The 16,781-nt window shown below is 58.6% G+C and overlaps 1 protein-coding gene across 14 annotated transcripts; it reads left to right on the top strand.

Annotated features, from left to right (window-relative positions):
* The first annotated feature begins 507 nt into the window (after positions 1-507).
* Positions 508-16,431, top strand: MIIP (migration and invasion inhibitory protein). Of its 14 annotated transcripts, none has more exons than XM_070603247.1 (12): positions 533-632; positions 846-943; positions 2,019-2,251; positions 2,500-2,832; positions 3,267-3,351; positions 6,313-6,421; positions 6,500-6,552; positions 7,255-7,384; positions 7,571-7,667; positions 8,683-8,817; positions 8,975-9,033; positions 9,116-9,435. In XM_070603247.1, the coding sequence occupies exons 3-12, from the start codon at positions 2,138-2,140 to the stop codon at positions 9,192-9,194; spliced, it is 1,194 nt and encodes a 397-aa protein (XP_070459348.1). In that variant the 5' UTR covers positions 533-632; positions 846-943; positions 2,019-2,137; the 3' UTR covers positions 9,195-9,435. The 14 variants fall into 14 exon arrangements, with proteins under 14 accessions (XP_070459395.1, XP_070459348.1, XP_070459337.1 ...); XM_070603236.1 differs by having other exon boundaries at positions 8,935-9,033; XM_070603242.1 differs by having other exon boundaries at positions 536-632; positions 2,060-2,251.
* The last annotated feature ends 350 nt before the right edge of the window (positions 16,432-16,781 follow it).

Here is a 16,781-nt window from a genome sequence, read left to right as displayed (position 1 = left end):
GGCGCACACAAGGCACTCCATATAAATTTGCTCATATTTTACAGACTGGATTAAAGGCATCTGTGTTCATCTCTTCCCCACTGCCTCCTCTCCCGCTCCTCCAGGCAGGGACGCCTCTTAATCCTTCCCTGCCTCCCAGTGCCTAGTACAGTGCCTCTCGGCACAAAGTGGGCCCGTTAACAACTTGAAAGCAAGTAGGAAAGAACGGGTCGCCAGGCGCCGCCTCCCCGGCCCCCCAAGCATCCCACAGCTGCATCCCCCTCCTTGGGAGCAGCCTCACGCGTAGACTCTGAAACTGCCGCCGCCGGACGCGGGTAGCCCGCGGCCCCGTCCTGACCAATCGGAGCCCGCCCTCCGGGGGCCCGCCCCATTCCGAAAATCGACCGCCCCTACACGACCTCCGAAGCTGACCAATCAGCTGCTGAGTCCCGCTGTTAGCCCCGCCCCAGTGTTGAAACTGCCGCTGCCGACCGCGGAGTAACGCCCGGAGGCCCTCCGAATCTGACCAATCAGGGCGGCCAGCTCTGGCCCCGCCCCCGGCCGGCGACGCGCGGGGCGGGCAGGGCGGAACTCCGGGCAGAACTCCGGGCAGCGGGGCGACCGCGGGCTGCGCGCTTCCGGGCTTCGGGGCGGTGAGTGCGGGAGCGACGGGCCGGGGGTCGGGAGGAAGGGCTCGGCTGGGGGCCCCGCGTGCGCCCCCGCGGAGGGGTCGGGAGCCGCGATGGGAAAGAAGCGGGAGGCGGCTCCCCTTCCCGGGGCCCGGCCTGCGTCCCCCGGCGCTGCCTCTGCACTCCTGCTGCCTCAGTTTCTCTTTTGAACGTCGCCTTCCCGTTGCATTTGCGCAGCTTTTAGCCTCCCCGAGCGCGGCCGGAGCCGGAGGAGGGAGCGCGGCTGTTCCCTTTAACCCGGTCGGAAAACGGAGACCCTGTCTGTCGGACTGTAGGTATGACCGAGTGGCTGGATCAGATAAGGGAGGGGGGGGCCGGACTCCCGTCCTGCGCTTCAGGCTGTTTGCCCACCTTGTCCGCACCCCCGGAGTCGCCTGTGCTCGCATCTCCACTGCCCCCCTTATGCGGGGCATATGTGAGGGGTCCAGTGTAGTCTGGCTTCTCTGCCTCAGCCCCTGCTGCCGGGCCCTGAGGCGGGGACCCTGGGGTGGGCGGTCCGCAGGCGCCGAGTGTGGGTGCGGGTCTGGGGGCGGGGCAGGGGTTCTGAGTAGGATGTCCGATTGGACCCAGTGTTAAAAAGGCGTCGTGTGTATCCAGGGAGACTGCGTTTCTGGTCGGAGGGGTCTGGGCCTGGGGCTCTGGGGGCAGTGGGCAGCCCCTCCCCCAGCCTGCAGAAATCCCTGCCAGAGGCGTCTGTGTGTCCCTGAGCCTCGATCCCTGGGGGGCCGGAGGCTGTGAGAAGGAGGAGGCAGCTTCCCAGGACCCTCTCCTCACTTCTGGGGGAAAGGCTGGCCTGACCATGGACCCTGGAGCAGATTCAGGTTCAGATCCTGGCTTTGCCACTTACTAGCTGTGTGGCTTGGGGCAAGTTGCTTAACTTCTCTGAACTTTGGTTTCTTCATTTGTCGAAAGAAAGGGAAGAGGAAGGGAGAACAGGAGAGAGGGAAGAGTACGTTCAGAAGCTGGGTTTGGGTTGGATTCACAAGTTATGATGCTTTACATTTGTAGTCTCACCCTAATTGTTTTCTACAAGTTAAAATAGTGTAATTTCATAGTTAAGGTGGTTAAGGGGGATTGTTCTCTTCTGGCATGTTAGCAAACACACACCCTGGGCCAGTGTGACAGTAGAAGACTTTTATTGAATGCTCACTGTGTGCCAGGCGCTGTACTAAGACTTCACGTGCACTACCTCCTTTAAACCTTACAACAGCCTTATGCGGGAGATACTGTTATCATCTCTGTTTGGCAGATGAGGAAACTGAGGCACAGAGAGGTTAAGTAACTTGCCCAAGGCTGCACAGTCAGGGAGTATCAGAGTGGGGATTCGAACCCACGCCTCTGGCTCCACAGGGCGGCCTCCGCAGCTCCATGTCACGCTGTCTTGGCTTCAGGTAGAAGAGGTGGCCTGGAACCCAGCGCTGAGGGTGCTCTGCAGCCCAGGGTTAGCGACTCCCACCGAGGGGCCTGGGATGGTGGAGACCAAGGACGTGCGGCAGCTGCGGCAGCTCAGCCTGGAGCTCCTGAGGCAGCTGCGGGCCGGGCAGGAGGCCGTGCGGCGCTCGGTGGCCAAGGCAGCCTCCGCGGTGAGCACCCACCTCAGGAGTCCCCGTGAGGGAGGAAGGGGCTGCCAGCCTCTTGGGCCGGAATCCAGGCCTCCAGCGGCATCCCGGGCAGCGCGCCCACTTTACTGATGATGAGAAAACCGAGGCCCGGCGAGGGAAGGCCCAGTGGAGGCTGGAGCAGGGATGAGGAACCGGGTCTTCCTGCCTAGTGCAGACCAGCTGAGCGGGTGGCTGGGCCGCCCCTGGGTGACCTGGCCTCTCTGTTCCAGTCGAGCCTGGACTCCAGCAGCAGCTACGACTCAGAGACGCCACCCTCTCAGGAGATGTCCTCAATGGCCTCGAGAGCCTCCTGTCCACAGGATGCCCAGCAAGGTGACCCCTGTGATATGTCCTGGCCTGGCGGGGCCAGCTCTGGGGGGAGCTCTCCCCCACCCACCAAATGCCGGCACCAGGAGTCCCTGGGGCCACTGAGGCCCCACTCGGCACCCTTGCCGGCCTCCTCAGACTCGAATGACCCAGAGCTGTCGGCAGAGCTGGACAGTCTACTCCAGGAGGCACAGGCCATGAGGTCCGCCCCGGATCAACAAAGCAAGCTGCCCAAGGTAACACTGGAGTGGGGCATCTGTTGATAAGGGTTTCCTTGAGCCTCAGTTTCCCTATCTGACAAATGCACTCATGGGCAGCCGCCCTTGCAGAGTGAAAGGCTTCTGGGAGGTACCTGGAGTCGTGTCCCGTTCAGCCTAAGTGCATGATCAGTGGTGGCCGTCAGTGTCTCAGACGGCACTTTGGGAAGAAGGTGATGAGCCCCATTACACGGATGGGAAGACCGAGGCTCGGGGGCTGGACTTGTTCACAGTGACACACAGAAGGGCGGGGGGCCACACTCTTGTCTTCCGGCTCCCACGCCCTCGGCTGAGCCCTGGGGCCCATGTCAGGGTGTAGTTAAGAAATGGCCCCCCTCTCTCCCCCAAGGTGGGGCCTCCTTTGGGCCGGGCCTGCTGGCCTAGCCCTTGCCCCTCTCTACCCCTCTCGTCAGCCGAGAGTGACCTTCAAGAAGGAGTCTCCAGTACCTGAGAGGATCTGGCGCCTCCGACCGTACCTGGGTTACGACTGGATTGCAGGTGCGGCCCTGAGCCCGCAACTCACGCGGGAACCGGGGTCAGGGAGGGGGGGCAGAGGAGGGGGCCCAACTTGCCTGCGCACCTGCCGGAGCCCCCACCAGGTGCTGCTGTTCCTCCGTCTGTTCCACCCGCCGCAGTGAGCACCTTCGGTACCGTGTCTGCTCTCTCGGCCACTGGCACAGTCACAGGCACAGAGACAGTGCTCACCGAGCGTTTGTTGAATGAATGAGAGAACTGCCACAGTGTGAGCATTTATTGTATGCCAAGTCCCTGCAGAACTCTGTATGGGAATCATCTCTATATTTTATTGCCCGTCTCCCCTCCCCCGCCCCCCAGCAACCTCAGTGGCCTCCTGGCTGGTCTCCCTCTGGCCGCTTTTGCCTCAATTACTGTCCATTTTTGACACAGCAGCTGGAAGAAATTTTTAAACGTGGGAATAGATCATGTCACTCAGAGTACTTAGCACTTAGAGTCAAATCCAAAATCTTTATCCAGATTTCTGAGGCGTGACCTGGCCTCCACTGGCTCGGTGACATGACCCCTGACTATCTGCCTCCTGGCTCTTCACTCCAGCCTCGCTGGCCTCCTTGCTGTTCCTGGAGCCTGGATGCTCATGGCCACCTCGGGGCCTTTGCACTTGCTGTTCCTTTTGCCTGGAGTGCACTTTCCCAGGGTCACACGTGCTGGTTCCTTTTCATCATTGAGGGCTCAGCTCGAATGATAGGCCTTCCGTGAGCATAATGTCGTGGGGCCACCTCTCCCTACATCGTTGCCTGTGGCAGCAGCCATTGCTCTGTTCTCTGTATCCCTCGTTCTCAGAAACGGGTGTGTTTGCTTGCTTCTTGTCTGGCTCCTCCGGTAGAACATGAGCTCACTTAGAGCCGCGCCCAGCTGTCTGTTCGGTGCTAGTTCCCCGAGCCTGAGCCTAGAATGGCGCCTCCACATAGTAGGCCCTCAACCAACACTTGTCGAATGAGTGAGTGAACGACCTGAGAGGTTGGTGCTGTTCACTTCACGAAGGAGGACACTGAGGCACAGAGAGGTTGAGTGACTGCCCAAAGGCAGGTGCTCCGTGGGGTGGCTGGGACCAGTCGAGGGGCGGGGAGGACACAGGCCCCGTCCAGTGACTTCCCACACTGTCCGCTCGCTGTCGCTGGGAGCTGGCGGCGCCTGCCCTGGCCCACCCTAGCCGCTGATCCTTCCCGCTTCTTTCCCGGGTGACCAGCTGCGCTCCACCTGCGCCGTCCCTGCCACTGTGCGCGCTCACTGGTCCCCTCTTGGCTCCCGCAGGGTGTCCCTCCTGCCTGCGCCTCCTCCAGGGCCGGCAGCGCCCTGCACTGGTCTGAGGATGGCTTTGCTGAGGGCCGGTGTGTGGCGCCTTCCGGGGGCTTCATCCACTTGCTCCTTTACTCTCCGCGGTCACATTGTCCCCACGTGCAGGCGAGAGACAGTGAGGAGACAGCCCGTGTCACAGCCAGTCGGGGTGGCGCCGTCTGTTAGTTCCCGCCCCGAGGACACCGTCCTCCCTGGAGCCCTTTTGCTTCTCATTACTGCCCGTTTCCTCTGCTTTTCTTTATAATGAAGCTCCTCCAAGGGTTGTGTGCACTCGCCGTCTCCGGTTTCTCTCCCCCACTTTTTCTTCATCGGGCTTCAGCCCCTGACCCCGTCTTCACTGGGGTCAGCAGTGCGTCTGCGGGGCTGGCTCCGGCCCGGTTCTCAGCGCCCCCTTTTCCCGGCGCCCGCCCGCCTCCCCGAGGCTCCTTACCCAGCTTCCAGGGCGGCCCCCTCCCCCCATCTCCGGCTGCTCCTTCCAGTCTCCTCTGCCAGATCCTCTTCCTTCTTCCGACCTCCCGACCCCGGAGGCCCCAGGCTCGGTCTGCCGATCCACCTCCATCTGCCCTCCGGCTCTGACCCCGGGGCCGAGGCTTGCCGTGGTCTCTGGCTCCCGCTGCTCCTCCAAGTTCCAGACTTGGCTACCTGCCTTCGTCTTCTCCACCTCGCCCACGTGTCTTAGGTTCATCTCACGGCCAAAATCAAGGTCCTGATTTCCGCAGTGCCTGCTCCTCCTGCACTTTCTTGTCTCTGTAAATGGCGACTCTGTTATGGAGTTAATGGCCATGACCTTGGGATCGACCTTGCTTCCTCTTCTTTTTGCATATTCCTCTTTCAGTCTGTTAGGGTGTCTTGTTAGCCCTGCCTTCAACATATTTCTAGAATCTGATTACTTCCCTCTGCTGGGATGCCTGCAGTTCCTAACTCGTCTCCCTGCTTCTCTCACCTTGCAGTAGCCAGAGGGAGAATCCTGTGAAAATACATGGCCAGTCTGATTGCATCACTCCTTGTCTCCAAACCCTCCGCTGGCTTCCTAGCTTCATCTCCCCCACCCTCGTCCCTCACTCCCCTCCAGCCACTTTCACCTCCTGGCTGTTCATCAAACATACCGAGTGCGCACCTGCCCCAGGGCGTTTGCGCTTGCTCTTCCATCTGCCTGGAATGTCCACATGTCTCCCTCCCTCCTTCATCAGGTCTCTGCTCAGGTGTCTCCTCCTCAGAGAGTCCTCCCCTGGCAGCCCCACCCTATCAAGCTCGGTTCCCGGACTCTGTTCTCTTTTACTTCTTGGCCGGTGTCACATTCAGTGTTGTATCACAGGTTTCTCTGGTGACTAGTTTGTCTGTTATCACGTGTTGGAATGTAAGCCTCACAAGGGCAAGGGCCTTGTCTGGGTCACTGCTCTTTCCCAGCACATTGAACAGTGTCTGGCCCGTAGCAGGGGCTCTGTAAATAGGTTTGTGTGGACGACTGGATGTGTGTCAGGGTGGACGGACACTGAGACAGAGCCAGCAGTCACAGGGACTGGAGGGCCCCCTCTGGGTCTGTAGGAGGCACGGTGGGGGCAGAGCGGTGGACTCTTGGCCTCGGCCAGTGGCCACACAGCAGCTCCCGGGGCTTCGCCGCTGCAGGGTCTCTGGACAACAGCTCTCCCGTCACCAGCAAGCCCGAGGCCTTCTTCTCTAAGCTGCAGAAGTTCCGGGAAGCCAACCAGGAGGAGTGTGTTTGCAGCGACCCCAAGTGAGCGGGGCGGGCGAGGGCTGGGCGGGCGGCTCAGGACCCGTCACCCTGGCCCGCTCACCGCTTTCGCCCTCACAGACCCCAGATCCTGGGCCTGCGCGAGGGCGGTGGCGTCAAGGGAGACCATGAATGTGAGTGTGAACCCTCGTGGGCCGCCCCACGGCCCAGCCAAGGTCCTGGGGCAGCAGCTGCGGTGTTGGGTCCTTGGGGAGGGAGGTCTGGGGCCCGGACAGGGTTGGGGTGAGCTGAGGCCCGGCCTCGTGGGGATTAGGGCCCGCCCTGTTACCCGCCTCACCCCTCCCCAGCAGCCTTCATTCTCTTCCCAGCTGCCTCATTTCCCACGTGCCCCCCACTCCCGCCCCCTCCTTTCTGCACGTGTCATCCTTGTCGGGCCGCCGGCTCAGTCACGTGAGCACCGGAGTCTGCCGTGGGTTTGCATGTGCAGCCTACAGTGTGTACATAGGTGTACATGCATGTGGGTGAGGGGTGTTTGTGTGCAGCCTGTGTGTGATCTCAGATGGAGGCATGTGCACGTGTGTCCTCGAATGTGACTGTAGGAAGCCTTGCTTCGTGTTTGCACACACAACATTGGCACATGTGAACATGCTGGTGTGTGTATGTGCACACATGTGTGTCATGCTCGTGTAGCAGGGTGTGCTCAGTGTTTTTGTATGTGAGTGCATGTACGTGAGCATACTCCATGTGTGTACCTGCGTGTGTGCTGTGAGCGTGGCCGTCGGGGGTGCGGAGGGGCTGGCGGGCCTGTCCGGTTGAGGCAGTGGGGCGCAGGGCTCCAGGTCCCCGGCTGAAGGAGCTTCTCACGGGTCTCGCAGGCGTCTACTGTTACCGGGTCAACCGGCGCCTGTTCCTGGTGCCTTCAGATCCCGGCACCCCCTGCCGCCTGTGCAGGACACCACGGGACCAGCGGGGCCCTGAGACCCTGGCGGAGCCAGCGCAGGTCAGGTGAGTGGCTGGAGCAAGGAGGACACCCCCCAGGGGCAGCCATGGGGGCAGCAGCCGCTGAGGAGGGGAGCAGAGGCTGGGGCCCGTCACTTCTGAGGGAGGGAAAGGGGCCTGGGGCTGTGGCCCCGCAGCGAGAGAGGCGCCAGCAGCATTGCCCCCAACCTGTCACCCTGTCCCCCAACCCAGGGTGAGCGTCCCACTGTCCGTCCTGGACCCCCCACACCAGTACCGTATCCACCGGCGGAAGAGTTTTGACGCCTCCGACACGCTGGCCCTGCCCCGGGTGAGCAGCTACATGGGGCCTGGGTGGGGACGGACGTGGGGCTGCCCCCTGTGTGGCCCAGGTCCCCAGATCGATCCTGAGGCCCAGAGAGGGTCAGGGACTGTCCCAAGGCTACACAGTGAGGCTGGGCTCAAGGAGGGCGAGGCTCTGGAGTTCAGCCTGGGTCACTGCCATCACTGTGCTGTGCTTGCTCCCCAAGGGAGGTGGGGCACCCCGCTGGCCCCGAGGCTTCCAGGATAAGTGTTGCCCGCACGTCGGCACAACACGGATGGGCCCCGGTCACTGAGCTTGTGTGTGCCTCATGCACAGTCCTTCAGAGGGTTATCTCATGGAGCCCCCAGCAACTGAGAGCACGGGTGCTGCTGTGGTCCCACTTTACAGATTCGGAGCCTGAGGCAGAGGGAACGTGACTTGTCCAAGGTCAGCCAGGTGGGAGAGCTGGGACATGAACCCAGCCCCTTAGGGTGCCGTGGTGCTCCCATAGCGACATCCTTGGTGTCTCCTGGGTAGGACGGGGGTCAGTGGGGACCCCACTCACTCCCAGTTGAGGCTGGGGGAGCTGTGCCTGGAGAGAGAGGAGAAGGGATGTAGAGGAAACCTGGTTTGCTCGTCTGTAAAATGGGTACAGCGCACCTAACTCTGGCTTGTGGGGCAGTTCAATGAGTCAGTGCCTGTCGGGCATAGGGCACAGCCTGGCACACAGGGAGTGCTCCAGCAGTGTCCACGGCCTCCCCTCCACCCCTCTAACTCAGGGCCCAGGACATGGGTCAGCAGGGGTAGGAAAGGGAGGCCCAGGGGTGACCCATGGGTGGACACAAGGCTTCTGCCCAGGGGGAGCCTCAGTGTTGGGGGACACCGTGACTGTTTGGGGAGCACCTCCACCCTCATGGGGGACATGGCCCCGTCTTAGCAGATGCTGCCAGTCCAAGAGGAGAGGCACAGCCCCTTGCTGGGTGTGCCCAGTGTGGGGGGACCCTGCCCCAGGCCAGGCGCCTTCACCCCTTGCTCTCCACAGCACTGCCTGCTGGGCTGGGACATTCTCCCGCCGAAGCCCGAGAAAAGCTCAGCCCCCAAGAGCCTGGATCTCTGGTCCTGTGTCTCTGCCAAGGCCCAGCACCGGAAGCTGTCAGCCACCAGCCCCTCCCGCCTGGTAGGGTCCAGGCTGCCCCGGGAGGGACAGAGGCCTTGGAGCAGGCCTGCGGACTGCAGAGTCCCCGGGAGCAGGATTGGGGGGGCTACTGCAGAGCCTGAAAGTGTCTCTCCACAGGGGCCCGTCCCCCCAGCCCTGACCCCAAGCATCCTTCCAGGGCCTACTACTCCCCGCCAGCTACTGCATCCCACCCAGGAAGGTGACCCAGACTATAAGGTCCAGAAGGGGATGAGGCTGGAAGTGGGGGTGACCTGCTCCCAAAGTGGTCCCCTCTGACACCTCCTCGTTCACCATCCAGGCCCTGCCCACGCGGGTCCCACCTGCCACCCCGATCTGGTCAGAACCCCAGGTCCCCTGACCCTGCGCCCCCCGGCTGAAGCCCTGAGGACTGGCCACTTGGAAGAGGACAGTGCCTCTGTCATCGTCTCTAGCCTCTCCCCTCTGGCAGGGGCGCCCAGCCCGGCCTCAGCTGGAGTGGACTCCGGCCCCACCTCCTAGGCTGGGCAGGTGGCTGAGCCCAGGTCTGGCTCTTTCCTAGTGACAGCGATGGGGGATTCTGGGCTGGGGGGTGAGGGGATTCTGTGACATGTTTGTAAATAAAGCTTGGCGCTCTCTCCAGCTCCAGGTTCCCACGTGTGCTGGGTCTGTCCTGCTGATGCCCTCGGTGCCCAGGAGGTGCCCCGGCCTCAGCCTGCCCTCCCCTCACCTGGGGAAAGACACTTCTGACAACCTGTGCTGGGCGGGGTGGTTCCAGTGGCCTGTGTGTGGCTCTTTGTGCATCTCCCAACTCTGGGTAGATGGCCCGAGACAGGCCAAGGCCAGTGTTAAAAAACCGTCTCAGCGAGGGGCTCAGGGGCTCAGGCCGTCCCCTGTGGGTGAGGCCGAGGCCGTGGACGCTGGGAGGGAGGGAGCTTCTTCCCCCTTCTTGGTCCCTGAAACCAGGGTCCATTGCTAGAGGGGCTCTCTTGAAGTCCCTGGACCAGGTGGCTCCTCCACGCCCCTCTGTAGCCCAGCCCTAGAAGTCATGGGGGTCTGGAGCTGCAGCAGGGACCAATGGGGAAACTGAGGACCAGGCAGTGAGTCAGAGGCAAGGTTGGCAGAGAGCCCAGATCTCCCCTGCTGGATTAATAAGCAGTGCCTGTCCCCCCGCCCCACACCCCGCCACACACACACTCACCCGCCGGGTTAAACAATATGAAATTCCTGTTTTCCTGGTATAAAAATGGGGTAGATGGGGAACCAAAGCCCAGAGAGGGCATGAGCTTTTTCTACGGTGTCTCAGCTCGGAGGGGCGGAAGTAGGGCTGTGGTCTGTGGCTTCCACCTGGAGCTTATGAGCTGTGAAAATCTTTCTCCTTCCGTGTTCACAGCACATGTATTAGTCAGGATAAGTGAGGTTGTGCTGCAGTCACAAATTAACCCCCAAATCTCGGTGGTTTGACATAAAGACTTTCTTTCTCACTGACTTGCTCACTACCTATCCATTGTGGGTCACATGGGGTCTCTGCTTTTTTTTTTTTTTTTTTAGATTTTTAAATTTTTTTCCTTTTTCTCCCCAAAGCCCCCCAGTACATAGTTGTATATTCTTCATTGTGGTCCTTCTAGTTGTGGCATGTGGGATGCTGCCTCAGCGTGGTTTGATGAGCAGTGCCATGTCCGCGCCCAGGACTCAACCAACGAAACCCTGGGCCGCCTGCAGCGGAGCGCGCCAACTTAACCACTTGGCCACGGGGCCTCTGCTTTTGACATTGTCTCTCGGGGGCCCAGGCTAAAAGAGGCTCCCCAATGGGGCACGTCACCAGTTGCTTTAGCCTGGAAATGACACACAGGTCACTTCTGCTCATGAGTCATTGGCCAGAACTAGTCACATGGGTGTCCCGCCTGACAGCAGGGGGTTGGGACGTGGAGCGGGCTCATGGGATATTTGCTGAGCGTTGCTGGCCTCTGCGCCCTGTTACCTGACTTCTACCAGCTCTGTCCCTGTGAGGCAGGCACGCAGAGCCCCCAGGCCCTGGGCAGCAGGGGCCATTCGCCGAATGATAGGCACTATGAATTCTTGCCGAAAGTCTTCCCTCCCTTGATCTGGGGTTCCAACCCCAAATGCCTTCCGTGGCCAGGTGGGCAAGGTGACTGGGAGTGGCGGGGCTCAGAGCCACCTGGGGAGCACACGGCCCCTCCAGAGGCTGTCAAGGTCAAAGGCCTCTATGATTCAAACTGTCACGTCTGTGGGCAGACTCAGCCACAGGTCATGGTTTGCCACTGGATCCCAGGACCTGGAGACACAAAGTCCCTTCTGGATGTAATTTTTTTTTATTAATTTTTTAAAATGTATTTTTAATTGTGCAAAATACACATGACATAAAGTTTACCCTTTAAAAAGATTTTTAAGTGGACGGTTCAGTGTTATTGACATTGTCGTGCAACAGTCGCCACCATCCATCCTAGAATATTTTTAAGCTTGCAAAACCGGAACTCCATGCCGGTTAAACACCGCCGCCCGTTCCCCTCCCCGCAGCCCTGGCCGCCACCGTGCTTTCTGTCTCTGGATTTGACTGCTCCTGGTGCCTCAGATGGGTGGAATCAGACCGTATTTGTCTCTTATAACGAGCTTATTTTGGGGCCAGCCCCGTGGCCGAGTGGTTAGGTTCCCATGCTCCGTTCGGCGGCCCCGGGTTTTGCCGGTTCAGATCCTGGGCGCGGACATGGCACCACTCAGGCCATGTTGAGGCAGCATCCCACATGCCACAGCTAGAAGGACCCACAACTGAAAATATACAACTATGTACTGGGGGGCCTTGGGGAGAAGAAAAGAATTAAATAAAATAACTGGCTTATTTCATCTAGCACAATGTCCTCAAGGTTCATTTATGTTGTAAGGTGTCAGAATTTCCTTCCTTTTTAAGGCTGGATGTATATACCTTTTCACTGTGTGGATAGACCACATCTTGTCGATTCACTCATTGTCAGTGGACACTTGGGTTGCTTCCACCTTTTGGTTCTTGTGAGTAACGCTACTGTGAACATGGGTAAACAAATATCTGTTTGAGTCCCTGCTTTCAATTCTTTTTTTTTTTTTTTTTTTTGAGGAAGATTAGCCCTGAGCTAACATCTGCTGCTAATCCTCCTCTTTTTTTCTGAGGAGACTGGGCCTGAGCTAACATCTGTGCCCATCTTCCTCTACTTTATATGTGGGACGCCTACCATAGCATGGCTTGCCAAGCAGTGCCATGTCTGCACCCAGGATCCGAACTGGCAAATCCCAGGCTGCCGAAGCAGAACGTGCGCACTTAACCGCTGCACCACCGGGCTGGCCCCCCTGCTTTTAATTCTTTTGAGAATGTACCTATAAGTGGAATTGCTGGATATATGGCAATTCTGTTTAATTTTGGGGGAAGCCACTATACTGTATCCATAGCAGCTGTGCCGTTTTCCATTCTGCCAGCAGTGTAAAAGGGTTTCAGTTTCTCCACATTCTTACCAACACTTATTTTCTGCTTTTTTGATAATAGCTATCCTAATAGGTGTGAAGTGGTATCTTAGGGTGTTTTCTTTTTTTCTTCTGAGGAAGATTTGCCCTGAGCTAACATCTGCTGCCAATCTTCCTCCTTTTTTTTTGGTATGTGAGCTGCCACCACAGCATGGCCACTGACAGACGAGTGGTGTAGATCCGCGTCTGGGAACCAAACCTGGGCTGCCAAAGCAGAGTGTGCTGACCTTAACCACTAGGCCACCGGAGCTGGCCCTCTTGCAGTGGTTTTGCTTTGCGTTTCCCTAATGATAGTGATGTTGAGCGTCTTTTCATGTGCTTACAGGACATTCGTGTATCTTCTTTGGAGAGATGTGTGTTCAAGTCCTTTGCCCATTTTTGAATCAGGTTGTTTGCTTTGTTGTTGTTTCACACAATTTTAAGTAAAGAGCCTGTAAGAGTCAGTGGTTTTCTCAGAAATTCTTTGGCCAGAGGAAGAAGAGAATCAGGAAGCCTTCTGTCAAACAAAAATTACAAAATTTACAGCTGAGATCAGCCTGTGAATCCAGCTGATGCAGAACAGCAACAGTTTGAACCACAACAGTCACGAACGACGTTTCTTTCCCATGAAAGGCCAGCCTACAGCCCTGGGTCCATTCAATCATCAACGCAAGCGCTTTCTCTGGAAGGACAATTCTTTTGAAAATTTAGGTTTCTGGCCTTTTTGCTTCCTGCTTCCAATTAGTTCCATGTGCAGGAACCCACAACCCAAGGTCTCCAGACGCTGTTTCATCAAACCGGTGACACCATCGATCGCAAGACTCACCCTCACTTTGGACCACCAGGAAAAAGGGTGCTAAAGGCTGACACTCCCCGGGCTGTGAGATCATTTCAGAGATGTTAAAATGTGAAAGAATGGGCATCCTAGAATTAATGCGTTGCAGGAAGTCGTAAGCTAGACTGACTTCTGAGCTCTGTGCATCCCCCGACTATCTCAACGGTGGTGTCAATGGTGGCCCCTTTGGGGCCGTCTGGAGCGATCCTCAGAGGCCTGCCTTGATCCCACAGAACTGGCTAAGGCACCCCAAGTCTGAGGCCCCACCTCTGCTTACCCATCATCCTCCGTTACACTCACGATCCTTGAGGACAGGGGCTGAGCCTGTTTCCTCCTCAGCTGTGCCCTATTGCAGCGCGTGGCATGTGACAGATGTTCCCTAAATAGATGTTGGGTGCATGACTGAGTGAAGGAGTCCCCAGGTCTTGGAAAGACAGAGGCCACACAGCCCCGGGAGCTGAAGGGAGCGTGTCCTGGGAATTCGGCACTGGCAGGTGAGCCGTCGCTGCTACAGCTGATGCTGGTTTTCAGTGCATCACGGTGTCCTACGTCTTGGGCAGATCCTGGGGGTCTGGCCTTCTGGGATGAGAGGAGACAACTGTGACATCGCCATCCTGGAAAATTCCTACTCATGTCCACAGCTACGGGTCCCAGGCCCTTGGTGTGCCATGGGAGTGTGTGGAGACTGACAAACACTAGCTGCCTCCCCAGGGACGCTGCCAACTTCCCTGAGAACAGAAGCATCTCCTGATTGGCATCTTGGAGCGTGATTCTCCCTGGAGGGGGTGAGTGGCCACCCATCTCCTCTCTGTCCCCAGGAAGTTGGGCCATGCACGGCCCAGAAAACACAAAACACTGGATTTTCCAGAATTATTTCTCTCTATGCCTTTTGAATGTAATGTTCTGACGTTCTGAGAATTTACATTTTGGTGCGATGAAAGTTCCTACTCAGCGCCAGCCTTGGTGCGAGGCTCGCCCTGAGCTTCCTGGCCCAAATGGGGAGCTGCCGTGGATCCCTGATCCGGGGGACGGGTGCAGAGTGTGGCTTCATAGAGATCGGGGTTCCAACTCCCCTCCTCCACCAACTGGCTGCTTCCAGACTGTGTGACCTTGGGCACATCACCTAACCTCTCTGTTTCATCGTCTGCAAAGGGTGATCATGCCGGCGAGAGGTAAGCCAGATCGGGCAGGCAGAGGCCTGCACGTGGCCGACCGAGAAGAGGTCGGTCAGGACTGTGGGCAGCTGTTCCTGTCCGCCCCCGCCCCCATCATAAGATGAACATCATCTGGGTGTGCAGTGGCCTGCCCTCTCTGAGTTCACTCTTGCTCACTTTTCTCTGGAAATAGAGTATCAAGTAAACTGGTAGAAGACTCGCCCTCCCAGCCCGTCGGGGGGGGAGCTGTCACGAGAGTATGTGCAGCGAGCAGAGCTGTGCCCCACCAGGTTCGTTGCGAGGAGGCTCTGCCCATGGGGAGGAGGAGGGGCGGGACCAGCAAGCAGGGTGTGGGGGACCAGGGCACTCCCCGTGGCCAGCGCCTTGGGGGTATGTGGATGGATGGGCAAGGCTGTGCAGGAGGTTGTGAGGGGAGCCTGGGCCCCACAGGACCATGCCGTGGCCAGTGGGGTGGCATGAGGTTGGGCCTCAGTGGCTGGGTGCCTGCTGGTGGTGTGCGTGGCCTTTGGGGACATCCCCCTGTCGTGGCACCAAGCTGAGCCCTGACCACAGGGTCCTCTCTCTGAGGCTCTCTTGGTCTGTGCTAGAGGCCACAGGCCTTCTCTCTGCATCCCCAGAAGCCCCCACAAGGCCTCTGAAATTCAACAGAAACCCTCTGCCCTCCTCAGACCCCGCTTTTATGGCAGGGCCCCTAGGCCCCAGCTCCCAAGGCAAAGAGACGGTTCTTGGCCAGGCAGGGCTGGGACACGGTGGGTGCTCAGTCGGGAGAGAAGGGGGGATCTGAGAATTTTCCAGGTCTCAGGTCTGGTGCAGGGGATCCTTCTTGCCCCCAGGGCTGGGGGAATCAGAAAACCCCACCCCAGAGGGAGATCCAGCTGCCCCTCCTTCTCACTCAGGGAACAAATTCTGGTTCCCTGGTTCTCAGACTTCCCCTGGATCCTCTGGCCAAAGTCTGCTGGGCGAGGGAGAAGCAGCGTGAAGGTACAACCTCCCGGATCAGTGTGCGGTCAGTGCCAGCCATGTGGGCAGAGCAGTGGACCTAGAGCTGCGGGCCTGGGGTTCAGGGCAAGTCAGTGGGCCTCTCTGAACCTCGGTTTCCTCATATGTAAAGTGGAGATTATAATGCTATCTACCTTATGGTGGTGTTTTGAGGATTAAATGAGATGATCAGGTAGTGAAATGCTCACCATAGCAACTGGCATTTAGAAGTCCTTAACAAATATGCGATATTATTCTTTGAAAACAAAGGCCCGTGTGTGTATTGAGAGATGGGGGTCCTGTTTTTGGGGGAAGGCGACCTCACCTTCTGAAACACAATGAGGAATGAGAGAGAGTGAAAGGAAAAGTTCTAGGTAGTTTCTGCAGTAAATGATTGAGGAAGGACTCTGTCCCCGTGTGCCTGCTGGATGGGGCCCCGTAGGCCTGCACGTCTGGGAGAGTGGGCTGGCTGGGCTGGGGTGGGCGGGTCAGAGGCCTGGAAACACTCTGGTCCTCCCAGGAGCCCTTGGGTTCGAACTCTGGGGTGGAGGACAGTGTGTAACACAGCGTGGGAGGAGGCGGGCTGTGGGCGTGGGCCTATGCCAGCCTCCGCCGTCTCCTCCTTCAGGGCCGACTGCCCAACTTCCTCGGTCCCCTCGCCTGGCCTCGTGTACTCCCGACCGTCACCGCGGGAAGCCATCCCCTTCTGGGCCACCTTGGCGGCCTGCATCTTCCTGTGTCTCTTGACCAGGGTCCAGTGGGCTCATTGGATGCTCTTGCCTTGCTGGGCGGGGGGCCTTCTGAATGGTAGGGGTCCCCCAGCTGCTGCTCATCTCTGTAGGCCCCAGCTTGTCGGTGGTCTCAAAGGACTCTGTGACCACCAGCTTTGGGGAGAGCCAGCCTCGCCTCCAGGTTCAAGAAGTGAGTTCAGGGGCCGGCCCCGTGACTGAGTGGTTAAGTTGACGTGCTCTGCTTCGGCGGCCCAGGGTTTCGCCAGTTAGAATCCTGGGCACAGACATGGCTACCGCTCATCAGGCCATGCTGAGGTGGCATCCCATGTGCCACAACTAGAAAGACCCACAGCTGAAAATACACAACTATGTACCGGGGGGGAGGGGGGGTGTTGGGAGAAAAAAGGAAAAATAAAATCTTTAAAAAAAATTTTTAAAAAGTGAGTTCAGTGGTGGCCCCAAAAGATACGTCCGCCAGAACATCAGAATGTGGCCTTATTTGGAGTGAGGGTCTCTGCAGAGGTAACAAAGGTGAGAATCTTGAGATGAGATCCTCCTGGATTCGGGAGGGCCTTCGACCCGATCCTGGTGTCCTAAGACATAGCAAAGGAGAGGCACACAGGCACACGGAGGGGACGTGACAGCGGAGGCAGAGATGGAGCGATGCGTCTATGAGCCAAGGAGTGCAGAGAGCTGCTGGGGCCGCCCGCAGGAGGGAGGCTTGGAGCGGCTCTCCTGCAGAGCTTCTAGAAGGAGCTGACCCTGCCCAAACCCTGACTT

This window comes from Equus przewalskii, chromosome 2 (assembly GCF_037783145.1).
Source record: "Equus przewalskii isolate Varuska chromosome 2, EquPr2, whole genome shotgun sequence".
NCBI lineage: Eukaryota > Metazoa > Chordata > Mammalia > Perissodactyla > Equidae > Equus > Equus przewalskii.
The sequence above is the reverse complement of the archived record's forward strand: the minus strand, read 5'-3'. Positions and strand labels throughout refer to the sequence as shown.